The 24,533-nt window shown below is 41.5% G+C and overlaps 1 protein-coding gene across 2 annotated transcripts in view; it reads left to right on the top strand.

The window, feature by feature from the left end:
* LOC125902660 (nucleoprotein TPR-like) overlaps nt 1-24,533 on the top strand; it is a 50,493-nt gene that overhangs the window by 3,761 nt on the left and 22,199 nt on the right. For both annotated transcript variants that reach the window (XM_049599191.1, XM_049599190.1), the window contains exons 7-35: nt 666-758; nt 2,087-2,167; nt 2,276-2,363; nt 2,689-2,826; nt 3,094-3,188; nt 4,889-5,086; nt 5,173-5,280; nt 5,636-5,859; nt 6,531-6,694; nt 6,877-7,001; nt 7,099-7,247; nt 7,345-7,507; nt 8,155-8,289; nt 8,482-8,622; nt 9,153-9,357; nt 10,218-10,414; nt 10,546-10,686; nt 11,189-11,305; nt 11,503-11,706; nt 11,829-12,019; nt 13,078-13,225; nt 13,652-13,789; nt 19,684-19,815; nt 19,972-20,102; nt 21,159-21,369; nt 21,475-21,624; nt 22,493-22,606; nt 22,838-22,942; nt 23,170-23,382. In XM_049599191.1, the coding sequence (XP_049455148.1) occupies nt 666-758; nt 2,087-2,167; nt 2,276-2,363; nt 2,689-2,826; nt 3,094-3,188; nt 4,889-5,086; nt 5,173-5,280; nt 5,636-5,859; nt 6,531-6,694; nt 6,877-7,001; nt 7,099-7,247; nt 7,345-7,507; nt 8,155-8,289; nt 8,482-8,622; nt 9,153-9,357; nt 10,218-10,414; nt 10,546-10,686; nt 11,189-11,305; nt 11,503-11,706; nt 11,829-12,019; nt 13,078-13,225; nt 13,652-13,789; nt 19,684-19,815; nt 19,972-20,102; nt 21,159-21,369; nt 21,475-21,624; nt 22,493-22,606; nt 22,838-22,942; nt 23,170-23,382 (4,299 nt within the window). The remainder of the gene's footprint in view (nt 1-665; nt 759-2,086; nt 2,168-2,275; nt 2,364-2,688; nt 2,827-3,093; nt 3,189-4,888; nt 5,087-5,172; nt 5,281-5,635; nt 5,860-6,530; nt 6,695-6,876; nt 7,002-7,098; nt 7,248-7,344; nt 7,508-8,154; nt 8,290-8,481; nt 8,623-9,152; nt 9,358-10,217; nt 10,415-10,545; nt 10,687-11,188; nt 11,306-11,502; nt 11,707-11,828; nt 12,020-13,077; nt 13,226-13,651; nt 13,790-19,683; nt 19,816-19,971; nt 20,103-21,158; nt 21,370-21,474; nt 21,625-22,492; nt 22,607-22,837; nt 22,943-23,169; nt 23,383-24,533) is intronic.

The following is a 24,533-nucleotide window of genomic DNA, read 5'->3' as shown; positions in this document are numbered from 1 at the left end:
TTAAAAACTATTTTATTTTGTCTGTTGAGCCAAACCAGCTCCATTCCTCTGCCTTCACTCTCAACATTGCACTTTTTTGGGTCCTGAACAAAACACCAGGGCCCCAAATAGCCATAGATTTATTATGATGTTAAGATATGAAAAATAATGAATTATGTTGCTATTCTAGCTCATTGCACTCTGAAATAATGTACAAAAGGGATTCATGTGTAATTCTACTTCAGAGAAAAAGACTACATTTACCTGACAGAGAAAAGTTACTAGGAACATTGCAGATTCAGATTTTACCTACAAAATATAACAATTACAATATGATGCATTTTTTATTCATTCACATATTTTGCATTATATTAGAATTAAAAGCTCCACTTTAAACAGACGCTATGTAAATGTAAATACATTATGCCAATGATACCTTCACTCTTCACTTTAATTAACCCTCAAACTGCCCACTGTAACTTCTTAAACTGCCCCAAAGAGAACTTATTTGTTATAGCCAGTCTAGCAGAAAATTTAACAGACGACAGGAAACCTTGACCTCTTGCAGTGTTAGCTTCTAGTCTTTCTTCCGTGTTGTCAGGTTTCATTGAAATGTCTCATTGGCAATAAGGAGATCACGAGACATGGCATCCCATCCACCGTGCTGTCTCTTTTCTCTCCAACAGGTGACCAGATTGGAAAGACAGCTCACTTCACTGAAGCAAACCAGTGAAAGCCAGAGTAAAAGAGCCGAAGAGCTCAACAACAAACTGAAACAGGTAATAAAAACACAGCAGTGTTGTTCTCAGCTATACGTTTGAAGGATAGTATAGGATAGCTGTAGAAGGCTGTATAAGAAAGCTGACGGTCCTCACACCAATGTAAAGACCCTCAGGTTATTAAAGCACGGACGGCAACATGTCCTAGCAAAAACTGAAATGCGATCTCACAGGAGTAACAGACTTTTGATTCATACCGACTGTACATAAGAAGACAAAAAGAGTTAAGTCTTACACCCTCACATCTGAAGACAGTGTCATAAGTCACAGGGTTTTTAGTCACAGGATTAAGATTTTGCAAAAACTGGGAATCTCGGTTCTCCTGGATTGTGAAAAAGGAGGAGAAACTGGTGGAGCTGTGGAGTCAACAGGAGTGCATCTTTGATGTGTGGACAGAACTTGCTGCAGCCCTTGAAATCCCTGGTGAGTATGCTAGCTAGCTTGCTTACCATGGTCCCAAACAGGACTCCTTGCAAGCGAATGTTAGCTACTTGAATGTTTGCTATTAGCCTATGAGCTAACCGTACCCTTCAGCCAAAAATTGCAACCTTAAATCATATAAATTTTGCTGCAGTAAAAGGACACATTCACTCCACAACTCTCCTTGTTTTCCATAGTCCAAGAGAACCTAGACTTGTTCCTGTTCTTCTGTTCTCTGTGGAGTCCCCTCCTTTTCACTTTCTACCTGGTTTGATGCTTCTTGTTTGGTGCTAGAGAGTGCTGTTGGTTGTTGACATTGTTCACGTCATTGAACTTAGGTGTTTGCATGAGCCAAGTCTAAAAACTTCTAATAATATTTAACATGTTTTTATCAGGATGTCAAAAAGAGAAAAAGACTGATTTAGTACAGTGTGGACGGAGTTACACCAAACCATTACAGGAGTACGCCATAACTTGAGCAAAGCTCTCATGATTTTATGCCGACAATGGAAATTTGTCCATAACAGTGTAATCACTTGAAAAGTTGTTAAGACATTATCTTTGTCCAAGCTTCAGGGATACAATTTGGTGATTTTTTTTTTTTATTTTTTATTTTTTTTTTTTTTACTGGCAGAAAAGATTTCCACACACTTGCATCTACGCAGTATTTCACTGTGTGTGGAATTTTTTTTTTTTTTTTTTTAGCAATTTGGACTTCTTGTTGTTTCCAGCACCTTGCCAAGACTAAGCTGGGTGGAACAGTGTTGGTCCTGCATCATGAATACTTTTTTAAAAAGCACCACAACAGTTTTTATAGAAATTAACTTTGCAGTCACGCCATGTAACCTTAAAAGACATGCAGGTATGCATGTGTTTTCACTGCTAATCTTGTCTGAATGTCTCTCCAGTCTAAAGATGAGCGGAGTGCCATGGAGGAGAAATACCGCAACGAGCTCAACGCTCATGTCAAGTTGTCTTCACTCTACAAGGTGGGACTTGCTGCAGAGCACCTGGGATAAATACAGTTTCTACATTTTTAAAATAATACTATAAGGCATCATCTTTACCTTATACTAATGTCTTTGTTGTCCCTGTAGGGGTCAGCAACGGACATGGAGACAAAGAATCAAGAACTGAGCAGAGCAGTGGAAGAGCTCACCAAGTTGGTTAAAGATAGTGGGGAAGGTATTACGCTAGTTTTTAGCTCCGGTAAATGTCATAAAATGAACCACAGTTTTGTCCTCTTTTCAGTTTGACACACAGAATGCCTGAATGGCCGTTGTTCACGTGGATCACCTGTGGAACTTTGAGCCTGACAAAATGTGTCCTCACAATTGTTAGCTCTGTGTGGCTTACTGATATTTGTAACAATTGTATAATCCTAATATATTAAACAAGTTAGGTAAGAAAATGCCACTGATGGCCCTGTCTTTGTATGTGAACTGTAGATTTCCATCTAGTACGTATTATTGATGGCCTGTGTTATTGATGTTACTGTCTGTCTTTGCAGCCAATAAGACTCTAGAAAAGAAGGTGTCGGAGGGAGAAGAACTTAAGACACGGCTTGAGGCAGAGCTCAGAGAGAGGATCAAGAAAATGGAGAAGGAGCTAGAAAACGCCACAGTGAAGGCTGCGGGCAAACACTGCTGTAAGAATACACATATACACTAAAGTTATTTTCAATCTAACTCTCATACCTAGATATCTATGTTTGTCCTCTGCCAAGACTCATCTGCATAGTGTTAAGTGGGATTTATTCACCTGCTTGAATTGGCGCCGTACCTACAGCATAGGCTCTGTGTCAATGCAGAGCCTACGCTGTAACCTATGTCATAATATAAGTATAAATCTGCCTTTATGTGTGTTAATTGTGTGTATGTTATTATGAGTCTTTACATGTGTGTTGTTGCTCTAGGTGTTCCTTCTCTTACCGAGGAGCAGTTGGATGCCATGTGTCCGTCAGCAGCTGCCATCGCTGCCATTGTCAAGCCCGGGATGAAGTTCTTTGATGTGAGTTTAATGGGAAATACGAGGGCTGGATGACATGGTTGAACTCATATCAGTAGTATGTTAAATTTATACATCATAGTCTATTCATCAAATCAAATTGATAATAGCATGCAGTGAACTCCACAGTTTTACTTTGTTAGACAAAACTCTTTACACATTTTAAACATCAGTAAGTTATATTAACCAGCTGTAGCTTTAAAGTATCATGCAGCACTCAAACCTACTTAAATGTAACACTTAAAGACCTTTTATAGGTCTTATTTAAACCATATCTTTGCATGTTTTCAATTTAGTTCTTCATGTTGTATCTGTAACAGTTGTATCTGTTAGTATTTTAAGGTACACTATGCAGGCATTGTCGGTTACATCATTCAAACTTGGCCCCTCCTCCCTACACTTTTTAAACGTACACTGAACGCTACTGTAGGAACACTACATTTACTTAATTAGTTCTCTGAGAAAGTCTTTAGCATTCAAGTAGAAATTGGTGTTGTAATTTAAAAATCTCTAATTGAATCGATATGGCATTGAATCGAATCAGAAAGCGAACTGAATTGGGATCTTATGAACTGAAATCAAATTGATTCAGGAAATCAGTGGCAATACCCAGCTCTAGCCAGCCACTACCTGTCCAACAGAAAACAGGCCAACTCTGTGACACTTAACTTACCAGCAAAGTAAAAGCCAGCCTCTGATTCAGTCTGGTTTTGGCTCGCTTTATTTGTGGTGGCTGTGGCTGGAGGTGTTATGTTTTCAGGTTGACTAGATTAGATTAGATTAGATTAGATTTAGATGATTAGATTTTGGTGGTCAGAACTTTACTGTGACGTCACAAAAGGTCACAGTAACTCGAGAATCTCTAATAGGGTAAAATGATGAAGTGATGACATTGAATACCCAAAAGGTCAAAGGTCAACTTCAGTGTGACATACTGTTTTCTGGACATTATTCAACAACTGCATAACTCAGGAACTGAAGGGAGACACTTGGTCAGATACCGAATTGATGACCTTAATCTTGAGTGTCCACCTTGAAACTGCTGATTGTATAGATCCTCTGTGCTGCTTGGTTGAAGATGTGTGTGAGGCATCCATGTTTCAGAATTTGTAGCTTCTTTGCAGCAACATCCATGTTTGAAGTATTGTTACTGTCTTGGTTACATATGAATCTGAACAGAAATGGATGTAAACTGTAACTGCAACTTGACAGTTGGTGGAGGCACAAAACCCTGAGGTGCTAAGTGTAGTTTTTGCAGTGTCCCGTCTGCAATTTTCGTAGCTTCCTCTTGGATGCGTGCTGCTTACAGTCTGGCACCTAAATACTACCCTTTTTAAAAAAGTCCCTACCTCACCTGTGCACTAATATTGGCTGGGGGCTACATGCCCAGGACTGTCCCGACCATAGCAAAATAAGAAAAACAGAAGAAAACACAGGCAGAGGGCACAGTCTCTGCAGATACATATACCACCCCATACACTGGGTCATAAACAGCCCACTGATATAGTCAACAGTAATACAACTAAATAAAAATTTTCAACAAACTGTGTTATCCACTGCAGTGTAGAATTTGTCTTTGTGCCACCAGAATGTTTTTATGCTAAAGGCTAAGTAACTGTAGTCTACCTGACGCACACAATGGTTTTGTTTTTTGTTTTTGTTGTAACAGGTATTCTGTCTTCTTCTTCTGTCCTTGTGTTTAGCTGTATAATGCATATGCAGAGTGTCAGACACACCTTCAGCTTGAGAAGCAGGAGACCAGGAGAGTGAGCAGAGTTCTGGATGAGATCGTCCAGGAGGTTGAGTCCAAGGCTCCCATCCTCAAGCGTCAGAGAGAGGAGTATGAGAGCATGCAAAGATCCATGGCCTCCCTGTGCAACAAGCTGGAACAGGCTCGAACGGTCTGGGATTTATGGGAGTTTATTCACCTTTTACTCCAGATAAGAACATATTCTGTTAAGTTTAATGTGCATTTTTTTGTCATTAGGAGATCTACAGTTTGCAGAAAGAGAAAGAGGAGGCCAAGCAGCGCTGCGATACCATGGAGAGAGACAAACTGAGGACAGAGAGACAGCTAGAAGATACATCTACACAGGTACACACACACACACACACACACACACACACACAAAGTCAAACTAAGCAATACATGCTTTCAAAGAAATCAAAATTCTCTCTTTGCTCTGAATCTTAAGTCTGTCCATGTGATTATGTGTGTGCTGCAGTCTGTTGAGTAGGAAAACAAATTAATATTACTACTACTGCTACACTAATAGCCAGTGCAGCTGATCTGGTCTGTTTTGATGGAATTATTTACCTTAATCTGATTAAATTATTCAACAAGCATGTGAACGGGGGATCAGTGCGATATCCTCTTCAAATGATAATGATAAAAATAGACTAGAAACAGATCTGTATTGATTCATTCATTAATTCTTTTTTCTTTACAGTTGTGTGCTCTACTGGTGGAGCTTGAGGAGGCCCGTGGTAATCAGGTGACCAAGGATGACGGCAGCTCTGCCAACATCTCCAGCACCACTGAGGTCGTCAGTCCACAAAAGCTGTCCTTCCGCAGTGTAGAGGAACTGCAGAGGCAGAACCAAAGCTTGCTGAAGAGGCTGAGGGAGCTGGAGGAGGAGAAGGACAGACAGCAAAACCAAGTGACATCAGCACGGTAATAAGTGCTATTACAGTTTATATACAAGTATCTACAGAAGTCCTGAGAGGCAAGTGAGAAGAAAATATCTGGTAATCCATTTTCTAGTTGTTTTCTTTACTGTGTTTACGACTTAAAGGAACACTATACCTACAAAATGGCCATTTGTAATTCAATTCATTCATCATCATCATACCATGTTAACTTGAATTCATAAAGGAAACAAAGACTCCAGTACTGAGGTTTTTAGTGAAAATGTATGTGTTTTGGAAGCACTGAGCATAGGACTGGATAAATGAGACTTCGATTATACTACATGAGTTTTGTGAGAGTTTGTTAATGAAAGTTTTAATATAGTTTTGGCACAAACAACAGTAACTTCAGCAAACTTGTTTATATCTGTTGTCATTTTCAACCATAGCTGTAACATTTTTTAAAAAAAATCTGATGTTTCTGTGCTTATTTTATATACTTTGTTGCTTTGCTGGTGTCTCTGATAAACCAGATCTACTGGCATGGAAGCTAAACAGTGTACTGCTGTGGGTGGGGCCACAGTTAAATGTATTTTAGCCACCTAGAAAACAAAAAAAATCTTGTGTGTTTTCCTGCAGTAGATCAGGAGCATTAGTGGGCAATGAAGCTATTTGAAATGTGTTTTCAGCATTTGCTGTCTCTCTGCTTCCCTTCAGTGTGTCAGAGTTAGAGGCCAACGTGAATAAGTTTCAGAAGGAGGCGGAGCAGCTGAAAGAGCAGAGGAACCAGCAGAAACAGCTGGCTGACTCGAACGCCCGCCAGAGAGACATGTACAAGGCCCTGCTGACACAGAGCACTGGCTTCAGCCTGCCTCCTCAAGGTGACACAAACATACCAACATATTTTGGCCTTTATTTTTAATTTAATGTAATATTTTAAATTTTATATACTTTATTAATCCCTGAGGGGAAATTCATTTTTTTATGGGGACTTTTGTTTTTTGAACATTCACTGTAATGGTGTTTAAAGATTGAGGTCAAGTTTTCCTGTGCGTGTCTGTAGGTTTGGATTCTTCATCCCAGCCTGCTCATGGTCGGCCCTCAGTTCCAGCTACTCGCTCCACTCCTCAGAGAGCTGCTGCTGCTGAGTCAGCACAGACCGCACAGGCCAAAGCTGCTTTAAAACAGGTACATACAAACATCTATACACACACACTCACTAAAATCTTCATATCAAATTCAGTAGCTTTTCTGACTGGATGTGTCTATGTCTGTGTATCCCCAGCTGAATGATGCCTTCACGCTATATAAGAAGGAGAAGGCAGAGAACGACAGAATGCTGAATGAAACAAACGACAGGTTACAGAGGCAGCTGACAGATCTCCGCTCCAGCCACGCCAAGCTGACCTCTCAACTAGAGTTCAGCAACAAGAGGTTTGCTAGCTCCAGTACTGCTGCTGCACCTGCCTCGTATTTCACTTCTTGGAGATATCTTTATGCAGTGTGTGTTTGTTCTGTGTGTCTGCATCAGGTATGAGATGCTCCAGGACACTGTAACAGCCTACCGCAGAGAGATCTCTGCCCTGCAGGACAGGAACCAAAAGATGGCTGCAACAGCCCAACGGCACGAGCACATCATCCACACTATGAGCCAGGACCTGCGACAGGCAAATGAAAAACTGGCATTGGAAGAGGTGAGGAAGAAGAGAAGCTTCATTATCTTAGATAGTAGGATAGATGTGATGATGGATAGAAATCAGCTGCGCTGAGACAGGCTTAAATAGTCATTTATTTGGTTTACTGTATTGCTGTTGCTGGCACAAAAGCACAAATTACAATTTATTCCTTGATGGTCTGAACAAGTAAATAATTTATTATTGCTAGTCTCTTTTTTTGGAATTAAGTCACTAAGAGGGTCTGAAAAGTTGCTTAATCACGAGAAAGTTGTCAAGTTGGATTCCGGTCACCAGCTGATTAATCAATGCATCTCTGGCCGATTATCCCACAAAAACATGGGCATCAGCACTGCTTGTGTTGTTTAAATTTTGCGATAATGGAGCCTTTGCTCCTATTGTAAAGTCTGACGAAAAAAGTGTGACTGCTATATGAGAATCTGTTTTGCATGTACTTACCTCTTTTAGTGAAAACCCACCACCCAAACTGATTATATCTCCCTTACCCTGTGAACAACCAACATGCAAGATTTTGTTCAGATCTATTGATAACCACAAAAAAAAAATTACACTAATCTTTACTGTCTTATTAGAACCTGCCCTGCTCTCTTTTCCATCTTCTTCTTTATTATTACTTAATGTCTTTAGTTTCTCCTGTGTGCCTGCAGGTGCGCGTCGAGAACTTGACCAAAGAGAGAGACATGTTGAGACAAGCAGAGAGTCGACTCAATCGAGAGAAGGAGGCCATGCTGGCTGAGCAACGGAACCAGAACCTGCTGCTCACCAATCTCAAGACTATTCAGGTACCATATCATGCCTCATGATGTATATTTACTACAGTCAGAAAATTGATGTCCTTTTTTATCTTACTGCATCCACTATCCACTTTAAGATTCGACAGTAGCACCGCTCTAAATACTGTAACAATTTAACAAACATTCAGGTAATATTTTTCTTACGATTTCTCCTGTTTACTTCTTCTCACATTGGCATAGTTGACCATGGAGCGTACAGAGACAGAGACTCGCCAGCGGCTTAACAACAAAATAGAGCATCTGGAGGCAGAACTGGTGTCAATGAAGACAAGACTGGAGCAGGAAGTCGCACAGAGACACACCCTTGGGCGCTCCATGGACGTATGTGGAATATATACATTTAATGCATATGGCAGTCCCTCCAGGATTTTGCGGCCTTAAATGCTTTTTTTTTTTTTTTTTTTTTTTTTTTTTGCAATGAAACTGCAGGGGCCAGTGAAAACTGTGAAAATAGTTGTGATTGCTGTCTCAGATTTGGACTGTATTTTTTTTAAGCATTCATTATTTGTAATGGTAAGGGATACATGGGGTGAGGGCAGCAACAGCTGATTGCTGTTGATCTGCAGTTGCTGCTGTTCAACACAGCACTGAAGGACTGTCCCTGTGAGAGGCTCGCCTCCTGCTCTCTCTGCCCAGTGAGCACAAGCTAACACAGCACAACGTGATCTCATCACTGCTCGTTATATTTTGCTGCTTGTGCAGAAGCCCCACAGCAGCAGTTCAGCTGTCACTGTGATTGCAACATCGCAAAATCCTTGATGGACTGATATAGTATACACCTAAATAAGTGTTGTTGGACACAGCATGTAACTTTGTCTTGTTACTTCTCTGTCCCCTCCATTCCTCTGCAGGCTCAGTTATTAGAAGCTAAGAAACAGCTAGAGACCCAGAACACCTTGCAGCAGAAGACCAGAGAGTTATTACGAAGCTCTGAACAGCAGGTGGCAGCACTGAAAACCCAGCTGGCTTCTGCTTCATCCTCTGAGGCTGTTACCACCTCCAGCAACACAAGCACCCCAGCTACCAGAGCTGCAGGCCTCAGAGCACCAATTAGAGGTAATGAGCAGCACTCAGTAATAAGGGGGCACCGCCATATCTGTACTATGTGGACAACCGATAGGAACAAAAAGTTGTCATTCATCATTACAGGCCCAGAAACACCAAACCGACCTCAGATATCTAGTAGCAACTAGACTGTTGTATCACTTCATGTCGCTTGTATCTCAGTCAAAAAGTTATAAATTAACACAACACAAAAACTACAGCTGACTGCCAACCAGCATGTATGTTCTGCGCCTGCTTGGGAAGAAAGAACTCTCCATACCAGCAGGCAGCTGTAGTCAGTAATCGTCATTCAAAAAGGGAAACTGGAAGACTGTCTTGACGCTAGTTAGCCAGTTAGCATATCAACAACACAATCCAGTGTTGAAAGAACAGAGCATATTTACCGTGCACCAGTGGACAATAACGCAAGCCATCAGGAAACATTTCTGCCAAAGAGCTTATGGCTAAAGAAGAATAATCTTACCTTATGGAACAAGTTTGATTTGGTCTCACTCCCTTTTGACTTTTGCTCTTTGTTTACTTTCCTCACTTCCATTCCTCTTCTCGTGTGCTGAGATGAACTGCCAGTCAGTGTGATTTCATTTGCTGACAGGCTTCGCCGTCTCCAGCACCAATTCAACATCCCGAATCGGCTAAAAAAAAAAAAAAGCTAATGGGCCGACAGTGTGGGACACACTAAAAAGACTAGGGTGACAAACACTGATGCTGACTGTTGGCTTGATGTGTCAGGGCCTCAGAGTACTGAACAACATATCAAACTTCTGACAGCTTGCATACGTTTACATTTTATTGATGACAGAAGTGGTTGATTAGAGTCTGATGCTCTTTTTTTTTTCTTTGTGTACCCTCAGTACGCTCTCCAGTGCCAGCAGCTTCGCAGCAGCTCAGTCAATCAGAGCAGGAGCTTGCTGAGGTGAAAGGTCTCCTGCGTACTGCAGAGGAACAAAAGAGCGAGCTAGCAGAGCAGCTAAAGAATGCTAATGCCACTGTAGAGCAATACAGGGCTGTGGTACTGACTCTGGAGGACAGTCTGAAGAAGGAAAAGGAGGTAGAGCTCTTTGATTTAGTTTTTCTTAGTCATCCAATAACATTTTTCTTCGCTGTCTTCTTTATCTTCTCATACAACTCATACACACCTGTCCACACACATGTAAACTGACCCCTCCTCCCTTCTTTTAGTCTCGCTCTCCTCTGGAGCTCCGGCTAAAGGAGTCGGAGGAGGTGCAGAAGCAGCTGGAGAAGAGGATTATAGAGGTGGAGAAAATGAGGCAGCAGGAGAGAGAAGAGAGGATAAAGGCTGTGGATGCAGTAGAAAAACAGGTAAGCTCGCAGCACACAGTAATATGAATGATGATACTGAATGTCTTTCTTTCTTCTTCTTTTTTTTACATTTGAATCTTTTTGTTTTATACCTCAATGTCTGTTGTCATATTTCATGATGTCGTCAGCCCAAAAAAATTCTTGAACAAAATCCTCAATTTATATAAATTTATTTGCTCCATTAATGTTTTTTTTTAAACTATAACAGTGTTTGAGCTGAAATAAATTTTTCAGCTCTGAGCTGGTGTGGAGAGTTATTTCCTTTCATGCAGGCACAGAACATACATGCTGGTTGGCCTTTGGCTATAGTCTGTGAGGCATATTTATGTGCATGATGTGAACTGACACAGAAGGGAGCTGTTATTGCTGCCAGTTCTTTAGACAGCCCTGAGTAGCAGTTTCAGTTGCACTTAAATATTGGTGCCCCTTTGCACTGACCTTTCAGCCTATACATTGTGGAGCTCCAAGTGTCTATAGTTATTTTCCCTGCTGTCTTGTCCAGGTGTGTGAGGTGCAGCGCAACCTTAAGTCCAGCCAGGCAGAGCAGCAGGAGGCACTGGAGAGAGCTGCTGCTGCTGTCACCCTGGAGCAGAAGGCCATACAGGACAGCCTGCTGCAGGTTCATACACACACACACACACACACACACACACACACACACACACACACACATTTATACTGGTAAATATCTACCAGCTAGAATATGTATCACAAATTCTGATGTTTACCTACAGTGAGAACATCACACTCACCATGCATCTTGAAGTTGTGTTAACCTGTGTGAGCTCAACAGTTTTGTGTCTGTCTTCCTCTCAGACTAAGCTAGCTGCAGAGGCGCAGGCCAAGTATGAGCGGGAGCTCATGCTTCATGCTGCTGATGTGGAGGCCCTTCAGGAGCTGAAGAAAAGATCCCAGCAAGACGCATTACAGAAGAGGGACTTGGAGGAGCAACTGAACAAGACTTCGTCCATCCTGCAGGAGAAAACTGCAACCTTCAACACAGCAGAGAAACAACTGAAGGTAGGAAGAGAAGTTTTTGGCCATTACCTTTCAAAGATTTCAAAGTGTCTTAAAGCCTCCAGAGGAAACACAGCTGTAGGACAATGTTTCTGATTGATCCTAACAGTTTGACTCTCCTTTAGGAGGATCTGTCCAATAAGAATCGTCGCTGTGCAGAGCTGACGAAGCAGAACGCTCTCCTGCACCAACAGATCGATGAAATGGCCAACAAGAGTCGTCAGCTGCAAACACAGCACCAACAGCAGCAACAGCAGCTTGACCTGTCATTCAGTGAGGAGGGAAAGACCACTGAACAGATACTAGAAATACTCAGGTAGCACACCAATGGTGGCTGTGTGTTTGCAGTGATACTTATTAAAAGGGCTTGAGGTTTTAGCCAGGGGAAACACAGAATTTTGTAGAAATGGAAGGCAAAGTGGTTTCCATTTATCAATTTAAAGGAATACTACCCAAATGACCATTTGAATGTTGAATTCATGAAGAAAACTTTGTTTTTCTTGAATGCCTCCACAGCGAAAGTAGGGGACCATTCTAGATGAGATATGGTCAGTGTTTAACAACAGTAAAACTATGTCAAAACATGCATAAACAAACTCTCACAGAACTTATGCAGCATACTTCAAGACTCAGTTATCCAGTCGTATGCTCAGTACTTCCAAAACACATGCATTTTTGCTAGAACCTCACTTTTTAAAACTGAACTGACGGTGAAACTTATCTCTTCAAAGCCAGACCCCATTGACAAAAATGGCAGGTTTGACTCACTTACCACGACAGCTGCTGGTCTGCCAATGCATTGATCAGTAGTTTGTTGTGTAACTGTGTGACTTTGGTGAATCTGAACTAACCTTTTTTTTTTAAACACCTAAGTCATATAACACAAACAAACTAACTGATTAAGGCAGTAGCAGACCAGCAGCTACTGTGTCCAGATAGGTAAAATATGGTTTGTTAATGGAGTCTAGCTTTGAAGAACTAAGTTTCACTTTCAGTTCAGTTTTAAATAGTAAGGTTTTCACAAAAGTTCATGTGTTTGGGATTTAGTGAGCACACAACTGGATAAATGAGACTTCGATTACGCTGTATGAGTTGTGTGAGTGTTTGTAGACAGATGTTTAGATGTAGTTTTGCTGTCGTTAAATGCAGATCCCTATGGCTTCAATTCATAAAAAATGGTTGCCTTTTTTTTTTTTTTTAATTCATTAAATCACTGTGGAGGTATGCGAGAAAAAAAACAGGTTTTCTTCACAAATTTGACGTAACACAGGGTGAGTAACTGAAATACAAATGATGATTTGCGGGGTGTAGTATTCCATTTATCTCTCAGTTTGATCTCATTGGTGTTGAGTTTGAAATGTGTGCGTGTTGTAGGTTTGTGCGGCGTGAGAAAGAGATCGCTGTGGCTCAGTGTGAGGCCTCTGACGGAGAAGCTCTTCGCTACAAACAGCGAGTGGAACACCAAGACAGAGAGCTGAAGGAGCTACAAGAAGCTTTGAACTCTGAGAGGGAGAAGATGCAGGTACGGAGAGATGGGAGACTGGTATGGATAACGAAATACAGGGAATTTTGGGGCTTATTGGTCAGCTTACCTGTTAATGATGGGAACAACTTCTTACTGTCATCCCTGTTCCATTGCACATGAAGTGTAAGATAGGCAGTGTATGATAGTTATGAGAAAAATAACAACAATGAATGAAAGTGGTGTAACCTGAAATCGCTGCGAAAATATGTATGATCACATATTTATGAGTTCCTAATTTTCCTAATTAATTTTTATGATATGCTCCTCCTGGCCATAAAGGAGAGCATTGCCTTAAGCAGGCCTGGCAACTCCTACTTTGACAAGTTAATCATGCTAACTTGGGGGTTAAAAGGGCAAAAGTGACATGAGATAACACTTTTATTTATAATTAGTGTATCTGTTTGTCCCCCTTCCCTGCCTCAGGCTACAGTGAAGACTCTGGCCCAGCAGGAGGAACAGCTGAAGAAGATGGAGACTCTCGGTGTTCTCCAAGAAACCAACAGGATGCTGAAAATGGACCGAGATAAACTGGAACAAGAACTGCAGCAAGCTCAGGCTAAGGTAAGATTCAAGTGTTGCATGTTGTGGTTTGTCCTGTGTCTCCCTTTTATTGTTACCTATGGTTAGTTTTATTTTTCAGTCAATTAGTTGTCTTATTTATTATGTGTAACATGAAATCATACAAATACAGTTTCAATTAAATACATTAATATCATTTTTACAATGTTTATGGCTACAATCAGAGCATTAATTCATGCTTTTCAGCTTTTTTTGGTCCCTGAACTTCTGTCTGGCTAAGGATTCATCCAGGAACACAAGTGTCTGCCCATATTGTACTTTTCATCTTTTTATCCATATTCTTTACTTATGCTTTATGTTTGCACCTCAGCCTGCAAACTTAAATTTATGTAAACATATGTGAATAATAGACATCAGTGTGCAAAACAAGCTATAATTACAATGTGATTTAGTGAAGCTTTTAAAATATACAGTACAGGCCAAAAGTTTGGACACACCTTCTCATTCAATGCGTTTTCTTTATTTTCATGACTATTTACATTGTAGATTTTCACTGAAGGCATCAAAACTATGAATGAACACATGTGGAGTTATGTACTTAACAAAAAAAGGTGAAATAACTGAAAACATGTTTTATATTCTAGTTTCTTCAAAATAGCCACCCTTTGCTCTGATTACTGCTTTGCACACTCTTGGCATTCTCTCCATGAGCTTCAAGAGGTAGTCACCTGAAATGGTTTTCCAACAGTCTTGAAGGAGTTCCCAGAGGTGTTTAGCACTTGTTGGCCCCTTTGCCTTCACTCTGTGGTCCAGCTCACCCCAAACCATCTCGATTGGGTTCAGGTCCGGTGACTGTGGAGGCCAGGTCATCTGCCGCAGCACTCCATCACTCTCCTTCTTGGTCAAATAGCCCTTACACAGCCTGGAGGTGTGTTTGGGGTCATTGTCCTGTTGAAAAATAAATGATCGTCCAACTAAACGCATAACGGATGGGATGGCATGTCGCTGCAGGATGCTGTGGTAGCCATGCTGGTTCAGTGTGCCTTCAATTTTGAATAAATCCCCAACAGTGTCACCAGCAAAACACCCCCACACCATCACACCTCCTCCTCCATGCTTCACAGTGGGAACCAGGCATGTGGAATCCATCTGTTCACCTTTTCTGCGTCTCACAAAGACACAGCGGTTGGAACCAAAGATCTCAAATTTGGACTCATCAGACCAAAGCACAGATTTCCACTGGTCTAATGTCCATTCCTTGTGTTTCTTGGCCCAAACAAATCTCTTCTGCTTGTTGCCTCTCCTTAGCAGTGGTTTCCTAGCAGCTATTTGACCATGAAGGCCTGATTCGCGCAGTCTCCCCTTAACAGTTGTTCTAGAGATGGGTCTGCTGCTAGAACTCTGTGTGGCATTCATCTGGTCTCTGATCTGAGCTGCTGTTAACTTGCGATTTCTGAGGCTGGTGACTCGGATGAACTTATCCTCAGAAGCAGAGGTGACTCTTGGTCTTCCTTTCCTGGCTCGGTCCTCATGTGTGCCAGTTTCGTTGTAGCGCTTGATGGTTTTTGCGACTCCACTTGGGGACACATTTAAAGTTTTTGCAATTTTCCGGACTGACTGACCTTCATTTCTTAAAGTAATGATGGCCACTCGTTTTTCTTTAGTTAGCTGATTGGTTCTTGCCATAATATGAATTTTAACAGTTGTCCAATAGGGCTGTCGGCTGTGTATTAACCTGACTTCTGCACAACACAACTGATGGTCCCAACCCCATTGATAAAGCAAGAAATTCCACTAATTAACCCTGATAAGGCACACCTGTGAAGTGGAAACCATTTCAGGTGACTACCTCTTGAAGCTCATGGAGAGAATGCCAAGAGTGTGCAAAGCAGTAATCAGAGCAAAGGGTGGCTATTTTGAAGAAACTAGAATATAAAACATGTTTTCAGTTATTTCACCTTTTTTTGTTAAGTACATAACTCCACATGTGTTCATTCATAGTTTTGATGCCTTCAGTGAGAATCTACAATGTAAATAGTCATGAAAATAAAGAAAATGCATTGAATGAGAAGGTGTGTCCAAACTTTTGGCCTGTACTGTATGAGGACACCACACTGGGAGTGAGCGATATATCGAATATACTCAATGTATAGCGATTTGTTTCACGTGGGATGTCTAAAATTACTTTATGGTGCATATCGAGTGCAAATGGTCATGGCATGAGACTCGTTGAGAGGTTTTGGTTCTCTCGCTCTCTCCTGTGGCTCTCCCCCTCTCACAGATGCACACTAGAGATGCAAATCTTGGTGACATCCGTGGATATTCACAATCCGCGGGTGGGTGGGCCAATAAAAATTAACATTGTAATTAATTTCGGGTGGATTGCGGGTGGGCCGCAAACACTCTATAACAGGGCACAAGAGGACTTGACTTACAGTGGTGGAAAAAAGTTTTCGGACACCCTTAAAATTTTACACAATCTCTCTCAATTATCATGAAATATTTGTGGAAAAATCTTTTTTGTGTTTCAAAAGGTGTGGCTGCATTAGACAGATACAAACAAATACAAATTATATTTTTTTGTTTATTGTTTACAAGAAAAACTAACAAAACTAAATTCTTGACAGTTTCAATATGTCAGTTCTCAACATTGTCGGTATCAAAGTCAACAAATAACAGAGAATGTGTTCAAAACTGAACAAAAAATAAATAAACCATCACATCATCAAATTAATATTTAGTAGTCCTGCCATTGGCACGTAGTAGAGCTCTAATCCTGGCTGGCATGTTCCCCACGAGCCTTTCACACTGTTGAGGGGTAATCTTGTCCCATTCTTCTTGAATTACTGCTTTTAATTCTTCTAAATTCTTTGGTTTATGCTTTGAAACAGACCTTTTGATAATCCACCACAGATTTTCAATGGGGCTCATGTCCGGGGATTGAGCTGGTCACTCTAAGACCTGGATACTGTGCTCCTGCAGCCAAGTTCTACTGGCCTTGGATGTGTGGTAAGGGGCATTATCTTGTTGAAACATCCAGTTTTTACCTCGACGGAACAGTGCACGCGCAGAAGGGAGCATGTGGGTTTCGAGAATGGTACAATACTTGGTAGAGTTCAATGTGCCATCACAGACAGTGAGATGACCAACACCAGCAGCACTCCCCAAACTATGATACTGCCTCCACCATGCTTGACAGTAGGTACTGTACATGCTGGAGATAATGCTTCGCCTGGCCTTCTGCGTACCCTCACATTAGTAGGAGGAAGATAAAGCTGGAAACTGGACTCATCTGACCACAAAATCTTCTTCCAATTCCTGGCTGTCCAGTTCTTGTGTGCATGGGCACAACAACGACGGGCTAACCTCTGTCTCTCATTGATCAGGAGCTTCTTGATAGCCTTGTAGGACCTTAAACCATGATCTAAAAGTCGGCCACGTACAGTGCGGGTGGAACACTGGACACCAGTTTGGTTTGACCACTGCTGCTGAAGCTCCTGTGATGTCATTCAGTGGTTTTGCCTGCACATGCGGATCAGGATGCGGTCATTTCTTGCTGAAGAAACCTTTGGACGCCCAGATCTTGGTTTGTCTTCCAAGCTGTTGGTTCGTCTGTATTTCTGCAGAGTGTATCCAACTGCTGAAGGACTGCATCTGCACTTCCTGGCTATCTGGCGGCAGCTGTACCCTTCCTGGCTGAGAATCTTTATCTTCAGGCGTGTTTCCTGCGTTAGGTTCCTTGTTTTAGCCATTTTTGTGTCTGAAGAACTTTCAAATGTGCTGGCTTTATGTAGACACGAAGCTTGGCAACAAAAATTGTGTCTTTTAATAAAAAGAACGACCTTCATCACTGGTACCAAAATGACCCAATACTCAAAATTTCGTATGTATTTTTATGGAACCAATCAATTTTAGGTTTTTAATAGCTTTTCTAGGATTTATTTAGTATTTTGGCTGTGACTGTACTAAAAGAAATTGCACTTGAAGACCTAAGAGTGATTCTTAATGCAATATTTCACAAATGCATGGGGTGTCCGAAAACTTTTTTCCACCACTGTACTTCAAAGACTTTTTTATTGCAACAGAGCAAACAGTATTAGGCTAGAGTAATTTTTACATTAGAAATGTGACCACAATCGGAAAGTAGCCTATAATCTTTTAATTGTTTAAGTTAAGAAAATGCCCCTATATGAAAAGCGAATGAGCACAAACGGCTGGACATAATTTAAATGTAAATACAATAACTTAAGGTTTGGCACGGGTTGGGTGTGGGTACGGGTCTCTAAATTTTAGAAGATAATTATGTCGGGTGGGTGGCGGGTGTTTGATTGACTGCACGAGGATTCGGATGCGCCATCTGCACATCTCTAGCACACGCGCATAAAGAAGACTCACAAACATGATACATCACATACACTCCTCCACACATCCAGATCACCTTCTCCAGAGTGATAGTGCGTGAGCAGGCGAAGCATGTTTCTCATCTGCAGGGCTCCAGACTGCTACTGTTTAGTTGCATTTTGTGACCATGGAGCACCACTACAACTTGCAGATATTATTAATCTATTAACTGGAAAGCTGTTAGTTTCTTTCCAGCTCACAGTGAATAAATCAACACATTTAAAGGCGCTATGGTAATAGTTTAACCTAGCAAGCTTAACTATAACGTGAACAGACAAAGTGTGTGTCTTTGTACAGGTAGGGCTCCAGACTATGACTTTTTAGTTAGATTTTGTGACCATGGAGCACCAGCGCGACTTGCAAATACTGTTAATATATGAACTGGAGAGCTGTTAGTGTGTTTCCAGCTCCCATTGAAGAAATCATCACATTTAAAGGTGCAGCAGCAACAGTTTAACTTTGTGCTAACTACTAATATCTGACTGTTGACCGGAAGCTTGAGGTTCACAGCAAAAACATCAACACCTGCTCCCTAGACAGGCTGGGTGCTTCAAAATAAAAGCGCCAGTGGTTCTGATTTGACATATTTAATTATAAAAATACTTACTTTAATTTTATTATAACAGCACTTTATTTAATTTATTATAACAATATTGTTTTGAACTTTGCTATGTCAATACTTTAACTTTGTTATAACAGTAGCTACTTTAACTTCATTGTAACTGTAGTTCTTTTGAAGGATTTTGTATTTTAGTAGTCCACAGTACTTTAGAGGAGATTTGAAAATACTGGAATATATATCATGTATCGCAATATAGCCTATAAATATCACAATATCTCACCCTTTATAACTGGCACTACAGATATATATATTTTTTTTGTTGTTGTTGTTTTCCCTATATAGAAAAGGCAGGCTGGATAAAAAAATGGAATAGTGTTAATAGAAGAGGAAGTTCCTCATTAGCCTAGTCTTGCATCTGAAAGCTATTCTCTTTTATACTCATGCTTGTCTACATCACACCACTTCTACTGGTGAGCACTGAGTAAAAGTGCAACTACCCTTAAACCAGAAATGTACTTTTGTTTAACCTTGCATATCCTGCATCCATTTGGAGCGTTGGTTGTGCACATCCTGAGAAATAAGCATGACACGTTTGCAAGGTGTAATATGTACATGAACAATAGGGCAGTGTCACGAGACATACTCGCCATTGACACAACAGACGTGATTTAGGGGCCTTACCGACCATCAAGGATGGCACCGCTGTCTCTTTTTCTGCCGTGATTTCAGAATCAACAGTATACCTCCTCAAGTGTCACCATGTTTATTGTTTCCTTGATGATAATCCAAGAGTTACACACGGTCTGAGTTCTCTGGTGTGTTACACGTAGTATGTTGGCAAGTATGTTAATAATTCTATTCGCATTGCAGCTGGTTGTCTATGCAAACTCGTGGTTAAAAAGCAAGTGTATCTCTGGTCTTAAACTCCTATGAAACTCACAACATGTCTCCTCTTTTTCTCCTCCTCTGTCAGGTGGCAAAACTCCAGTCAGACATCAGCCCATTGCATCACAATTTGTCTATGCTGTCAGAGAAAAATGGCTCTCTGCAGGCTGATAAGAGGATACTGGAGGAGGACCTCAAACGCTTGAAAGCCAGAATACAGGTAACTGTATATGTCAAGAGTGTGTATAAATGCTAATTATATATAGCATCTTGTCTCCCATTCTTACTGCAATTATGCAATAATAGTTTATATTTCTGTTGTTTATTGCCCTATATTTATAACTGCATTATTAACTGACCAACTGTCCCTCTACAGCAACTGGTTAACCAGCAGAAAGATGGCGATGTTGAGGAGAGACAGAAACTCACCGCTGAGAGAGAAGCTCAACAGAGACGCATCACACAGCTGGCTGAAGAGACAGCCAAGCTGAAGACTGAACTGGCAAGGTACAACACCTATCGAGACCACACACACACACACACACACACACACACACCATCATGCTGGATGCAACAAAAAGCTTACCATAAAGACTGCCAAAACACTGGAGTACCCTGGTCATGTTGCCTGTGTTGACTGTGTCTCAGTCAAAAAGTTGCACATGAACACACTGCAAAGACTGCAGCCAGTGATCAACCAGCACCTACACTCTGTATCTGCGTTAGAGGAAATAACTCACCATAGCAGCAGATGGCGGTAGTATGTAATCGTCATTCAAAAAGGGAAACCCAAAGACCATCTTGATGCTAGTTAGCCAGTTAGCACATTAACAAAACAATCCAGAGATTGAACAGAGCATATTTATTATGTGCCAGTGAACAATAAACAAACGATCAGGAAACATTTCTGCTGAAGAGCTCAATGGGTAAAGAAAAATAATCTCACCAATTGTAACAAAGTTTGTTTTGGTCTCACTCCCGCTTGACTTTAGCTCTTTGTTTACTTTCCTTACTTCTGTTTCTCTTCTCGTACACTAAGCTGAGCTAACAATCAGAACAATTTCTTTCCCCAGCTGGCCCTGCTCACACCAACATAGACTCAACATGTTTAATCAGCCAAAAAAGCTGTTGGGGCCCATCAGTGAATACAATCACTCTAATTGGCAGCACACGAGAAGACAAACAAAAGTGAGGAAAAAAAACAAAAAACAGCCTGCTCATTCCACCATGCTTTTATGCTAATATTGCAGTGTCAGAAAATGAACCCAACAAGCTTGTCATTCATCTGATGATAGTAATGTTCTTTCCTATGCTGTAACAAGAGTGTGTGGATGAAGCATTAAGTTGTTCACTTTTGCTCATGTAGCAGCTGGCTAGTTATCCAGCTAGCTTGCTAATTCTACCATGCTATCATGCCACCCTGGTTTACAGAGAATTAGGAACACAGTAATACAGGACTGTCAGCGAAACACCAACACTCATGTCATCACTTACTCCGACCTATGGTGTAACTTGATGGTCCAGTCAATAACCTACCTGACATTATTGTTATGTGTGCATCAGATCCAATGCCAGCAGTAACTCAGCTCAGTCTCAGCTGCAAGGCTTCAGAGACTCTGTGGCCCGTCTGACGTCGGAGAGAGATTCTCTGAAGAAAGACATGGAAGCAAAGAACAGCGACATTCTGGAGAAGAACAAGACCATAACCCAGGTCAAGAAAATCGGACGCCGCTACAAAACCCAGTACGAAGAACTCAAAGCCCAGCATGACAAGGTGGGACTGCAGCTTTGGAATTGGTTCATGTTAAAGGCTGTAGTACGGATTAGTATGGATGAAAACTAAAATAGAGATGTGTGTACATGTGGCTGTGTGTTTCAGCTGGTTGAGGAAACTGCTAATAAAGCAGGAAGTGAGGCAGGTCCGAGCCAGGAGGTGCAGCAGGAGCTGACTAAAGCCCAGGAGGAGCTTAACAAGACCAGAGAGGAGCTGAACACACTGAAAGAAGAGATGCAGAAAAAAGTGGAGGAGGTGAGCCTCTATTAACCCAACATACAATTATAGAGCCAGACCAAAGTCAGTGATATGAATCAATAAATACAAATCCTGTTGATTTCTTCCCATGGCGCTTGCATGAAAACTATTTTATTCAGTGAATGTCTGCTGTCAGTCGGCCCGGTGACGGCAGGTTGGCCAGCCACTGTCCTCTCAGCTGCACAGAAGCTGCTGCTGACAGAAGGCTGCTTCTGTGGACAGACACACTGAATGCAGCTCTCTCGAAAACTCTTCATTTCTGTCAAGCAATACTCATCAAAAGTGTCATGCGCCCAAGCATAATAAGGCTTAACGTGAGGTGCGATGTTGGAGGGTTATAGAAAACAGCGCTAAAAATAAAGAGATGGTGTCCTCTCAGTTTGTTTATGAGTGTGCTCTTTCTAGCCTTGTCGGGAGTGCTTAGCCTGACATAACTTTTTGGGTACACTCTAATGGATGGTGGCTGATAATACAATAGAATGTTTTCATATAGAAAGCATTTGCTTATTGTCTTTAATAGTGACCTTTTCAGTAAATTGTGATTCTCACCCATATTTGTACTTTCGGTATAAAACATAATCCAAACCAAGACCGACTTCAGACACCTCAGTGAAACGAATCAGTCACCCCACGTGTACTGTAATAATGCGCCAGCTATTTGCTGCAGAAAAGTCGCTTAGTAATGTGTTCTTGTCTGATGTCATAAAATAATGCAAAAGCAGATCATAGGATGATGTGTTACAACATATAACTCAGGGTTTTGTCGGACTAGAATACATCAGTTACATACAAACTTGTTTCTGGTCCTTAAAAGTTTAAACCAGACTGTTTGTGTTTTGTTTTGTTTTGTTTTATTTCCAATTAGGCCCAGAAATCCCAGCAGGAGACTGAGGAGGCCAAGAAGGAAAACCAGCAAAGCAAGGAAAAGTTCCAGGAGATCCAAAACCAACTGACACAGAACCAGAACCAGCTGAAACAGGTACTGCAGCACATATATCAGGATGTGAAGAATGCCTTTTAACTGCTGTCATTTCCTGAAGAGAGGTTCAGGTGGTAATAACACTCGTTATTGGAGTGGAGGGTTTCACTGGGTAGAAAGGGAAGGAGAAAATTCAGTTTAGGTAGCTCTCATGTAGAAGATCTAGTGAGGAAAATACAGTAGAAAGGGGGGGCAATTGAAGCCTTGTTTGTCACCTCTGTGCCTTTGTAGGTCCAGTCCCAGTTGTCCCAGACCCAGACTCAACTGCAACAGAATCAGAACCAGGTGACCCAGAGTCAGAAAGAGCTCCAGCAAGCCAAGACCCACAGCCAGCAGGTAGGAAGTACTGCCAGAGCTCAGCAATTGCTGACACAGATATTTTCATTACATCAGTCATTTCTGAACAACTTAAAACAAAGCTATTTGCTGGATATTTAGCTGACATTTTATTTTTAATGTTGATCCTCATTGGCATGAATGTGACTATAAACCCAGAACCAAAAGAGATTCACCTGACAGTAGACCCACATTACCAGTCCAACCTCTTTCTCTTTAACTTAAAGGTACAGAACCAGTTAAAGTCGGCTCAGTCTCAAGCTCAGGCCCGTCAGAACCAGATTCAGCAGATCCAGAGGGAGCTCCAGCAGGCTAAAGAAGCCCTCCAGCAGAACCTCACTAATCAGAAAGAACTACAGCAGACCCACCAGAGCAGTCAACAGAGCCACAATGAGGAAGTCAACAACCTTAAGACAGCTCTCACCCAAGCAGAGAGCAAGGTGAGGAGCCTCTTTTCTCTTTTTTCTCTTTCAGTTCTTACTTATATTTATACCTATATTTACTTACAATGCATACTTATATTTAGATAGCATTTGTATTTGTGTCTCATACAGAATGGACACACAGTATAGAGGGCAGTTTTTTAGGTGATCATGTTTTGTCACTCAGATGCAGTGCAACATTCTCCAGTGCTTTGCACATCTGTGAAGACTGACCGTTTAAACAGGCTTTAAAATGAGATTGCTAATGCAAGTACACTTGGTATGATATTTTGGGTTTCTATGAGAACATGTTTACATGCTCTAATGGTCAAAAAACACTTAATTTTCTCATAAGTCTGTGCCGGACCACCTGTATTCACCCTCTGTCTGAGATGCTTGGTTTTAGCGCCTGTCTCTTTAAGGCCCACTCCAAAAAACAGTCTTTTCTGATTAGAGCTTAAATCGGGCCCAAAAAATTCGCCCCGGCCCGGCCCGAGCCCGTGCACGTTATGTCTAGGACAGGCCCAGCCCGTCCAATTAACTGTAATTAACGGCCCAAGCCCGATTTAAACCTGACATTTTTCAATAAGTTGGCTGTTATAATTAACGCTAAGGACACACCGAGCGCGTTAGTGCCACAGAGCGCTTGACTGTTCACACAGGCAGCGCATTTCCTCGGTGCTCTCCGCGCCGGTTAAACATCGACTCCACTCGTCTGTTCCCGTCAGTACTTGTTTTTTCACTTTAACAGGTCATTTTAAACATGGGTAAGTCCATATTTTCATCGTTTTTTATAACGTAATAAGTTAATGACAATTTGTCATTGCCTGGGCCCGGTCAGAGGGGTGGGGGGTCCCGGCCCGACCCGGCTTGGGCCCGCGGGCCGTGTCGGGCCGGGCTCGGGCTTGGGCACAGAATCTAAGCTCTAGTTCTGATGCATTTCCAGGTCTTTGAATCCGTGCTCTCAGTGTCTCTGCAGCATCATTGCAGCTGGGGAATGACGGTAATGGAGTATAGCGGCAGTTTTTAACATCCCCAACTGAAGCTTCTAAACACAACCCAACATGTTTCAACATGATCCAAAATCAGGGATACATTAACAACAGCTGCAACCAAGATTTCATGTTTCCCTGGCATTAGCATGTGATGTAAACACTTAGAGTGACGTG

This window comes from Epinephelus fuscoguttatus, linkage group LG15 (genome assembly GCF_011397635.1).
Source record: "Epinephelus fuscoguttatus linkage group LG15, E.fuscoguttatus.final_Chr_v1".
NCBI classification, from domain to species: domain Eukaryota; kingdom Metazoa; phylum Chordata; class Actinopteri; order Perciformes; family Serranidae; genus Epinephelus; species Epinephelus fuscoguttatus.
This window is presented reverse-complemented; position numbering and strand designations above follow the sequence as displayed.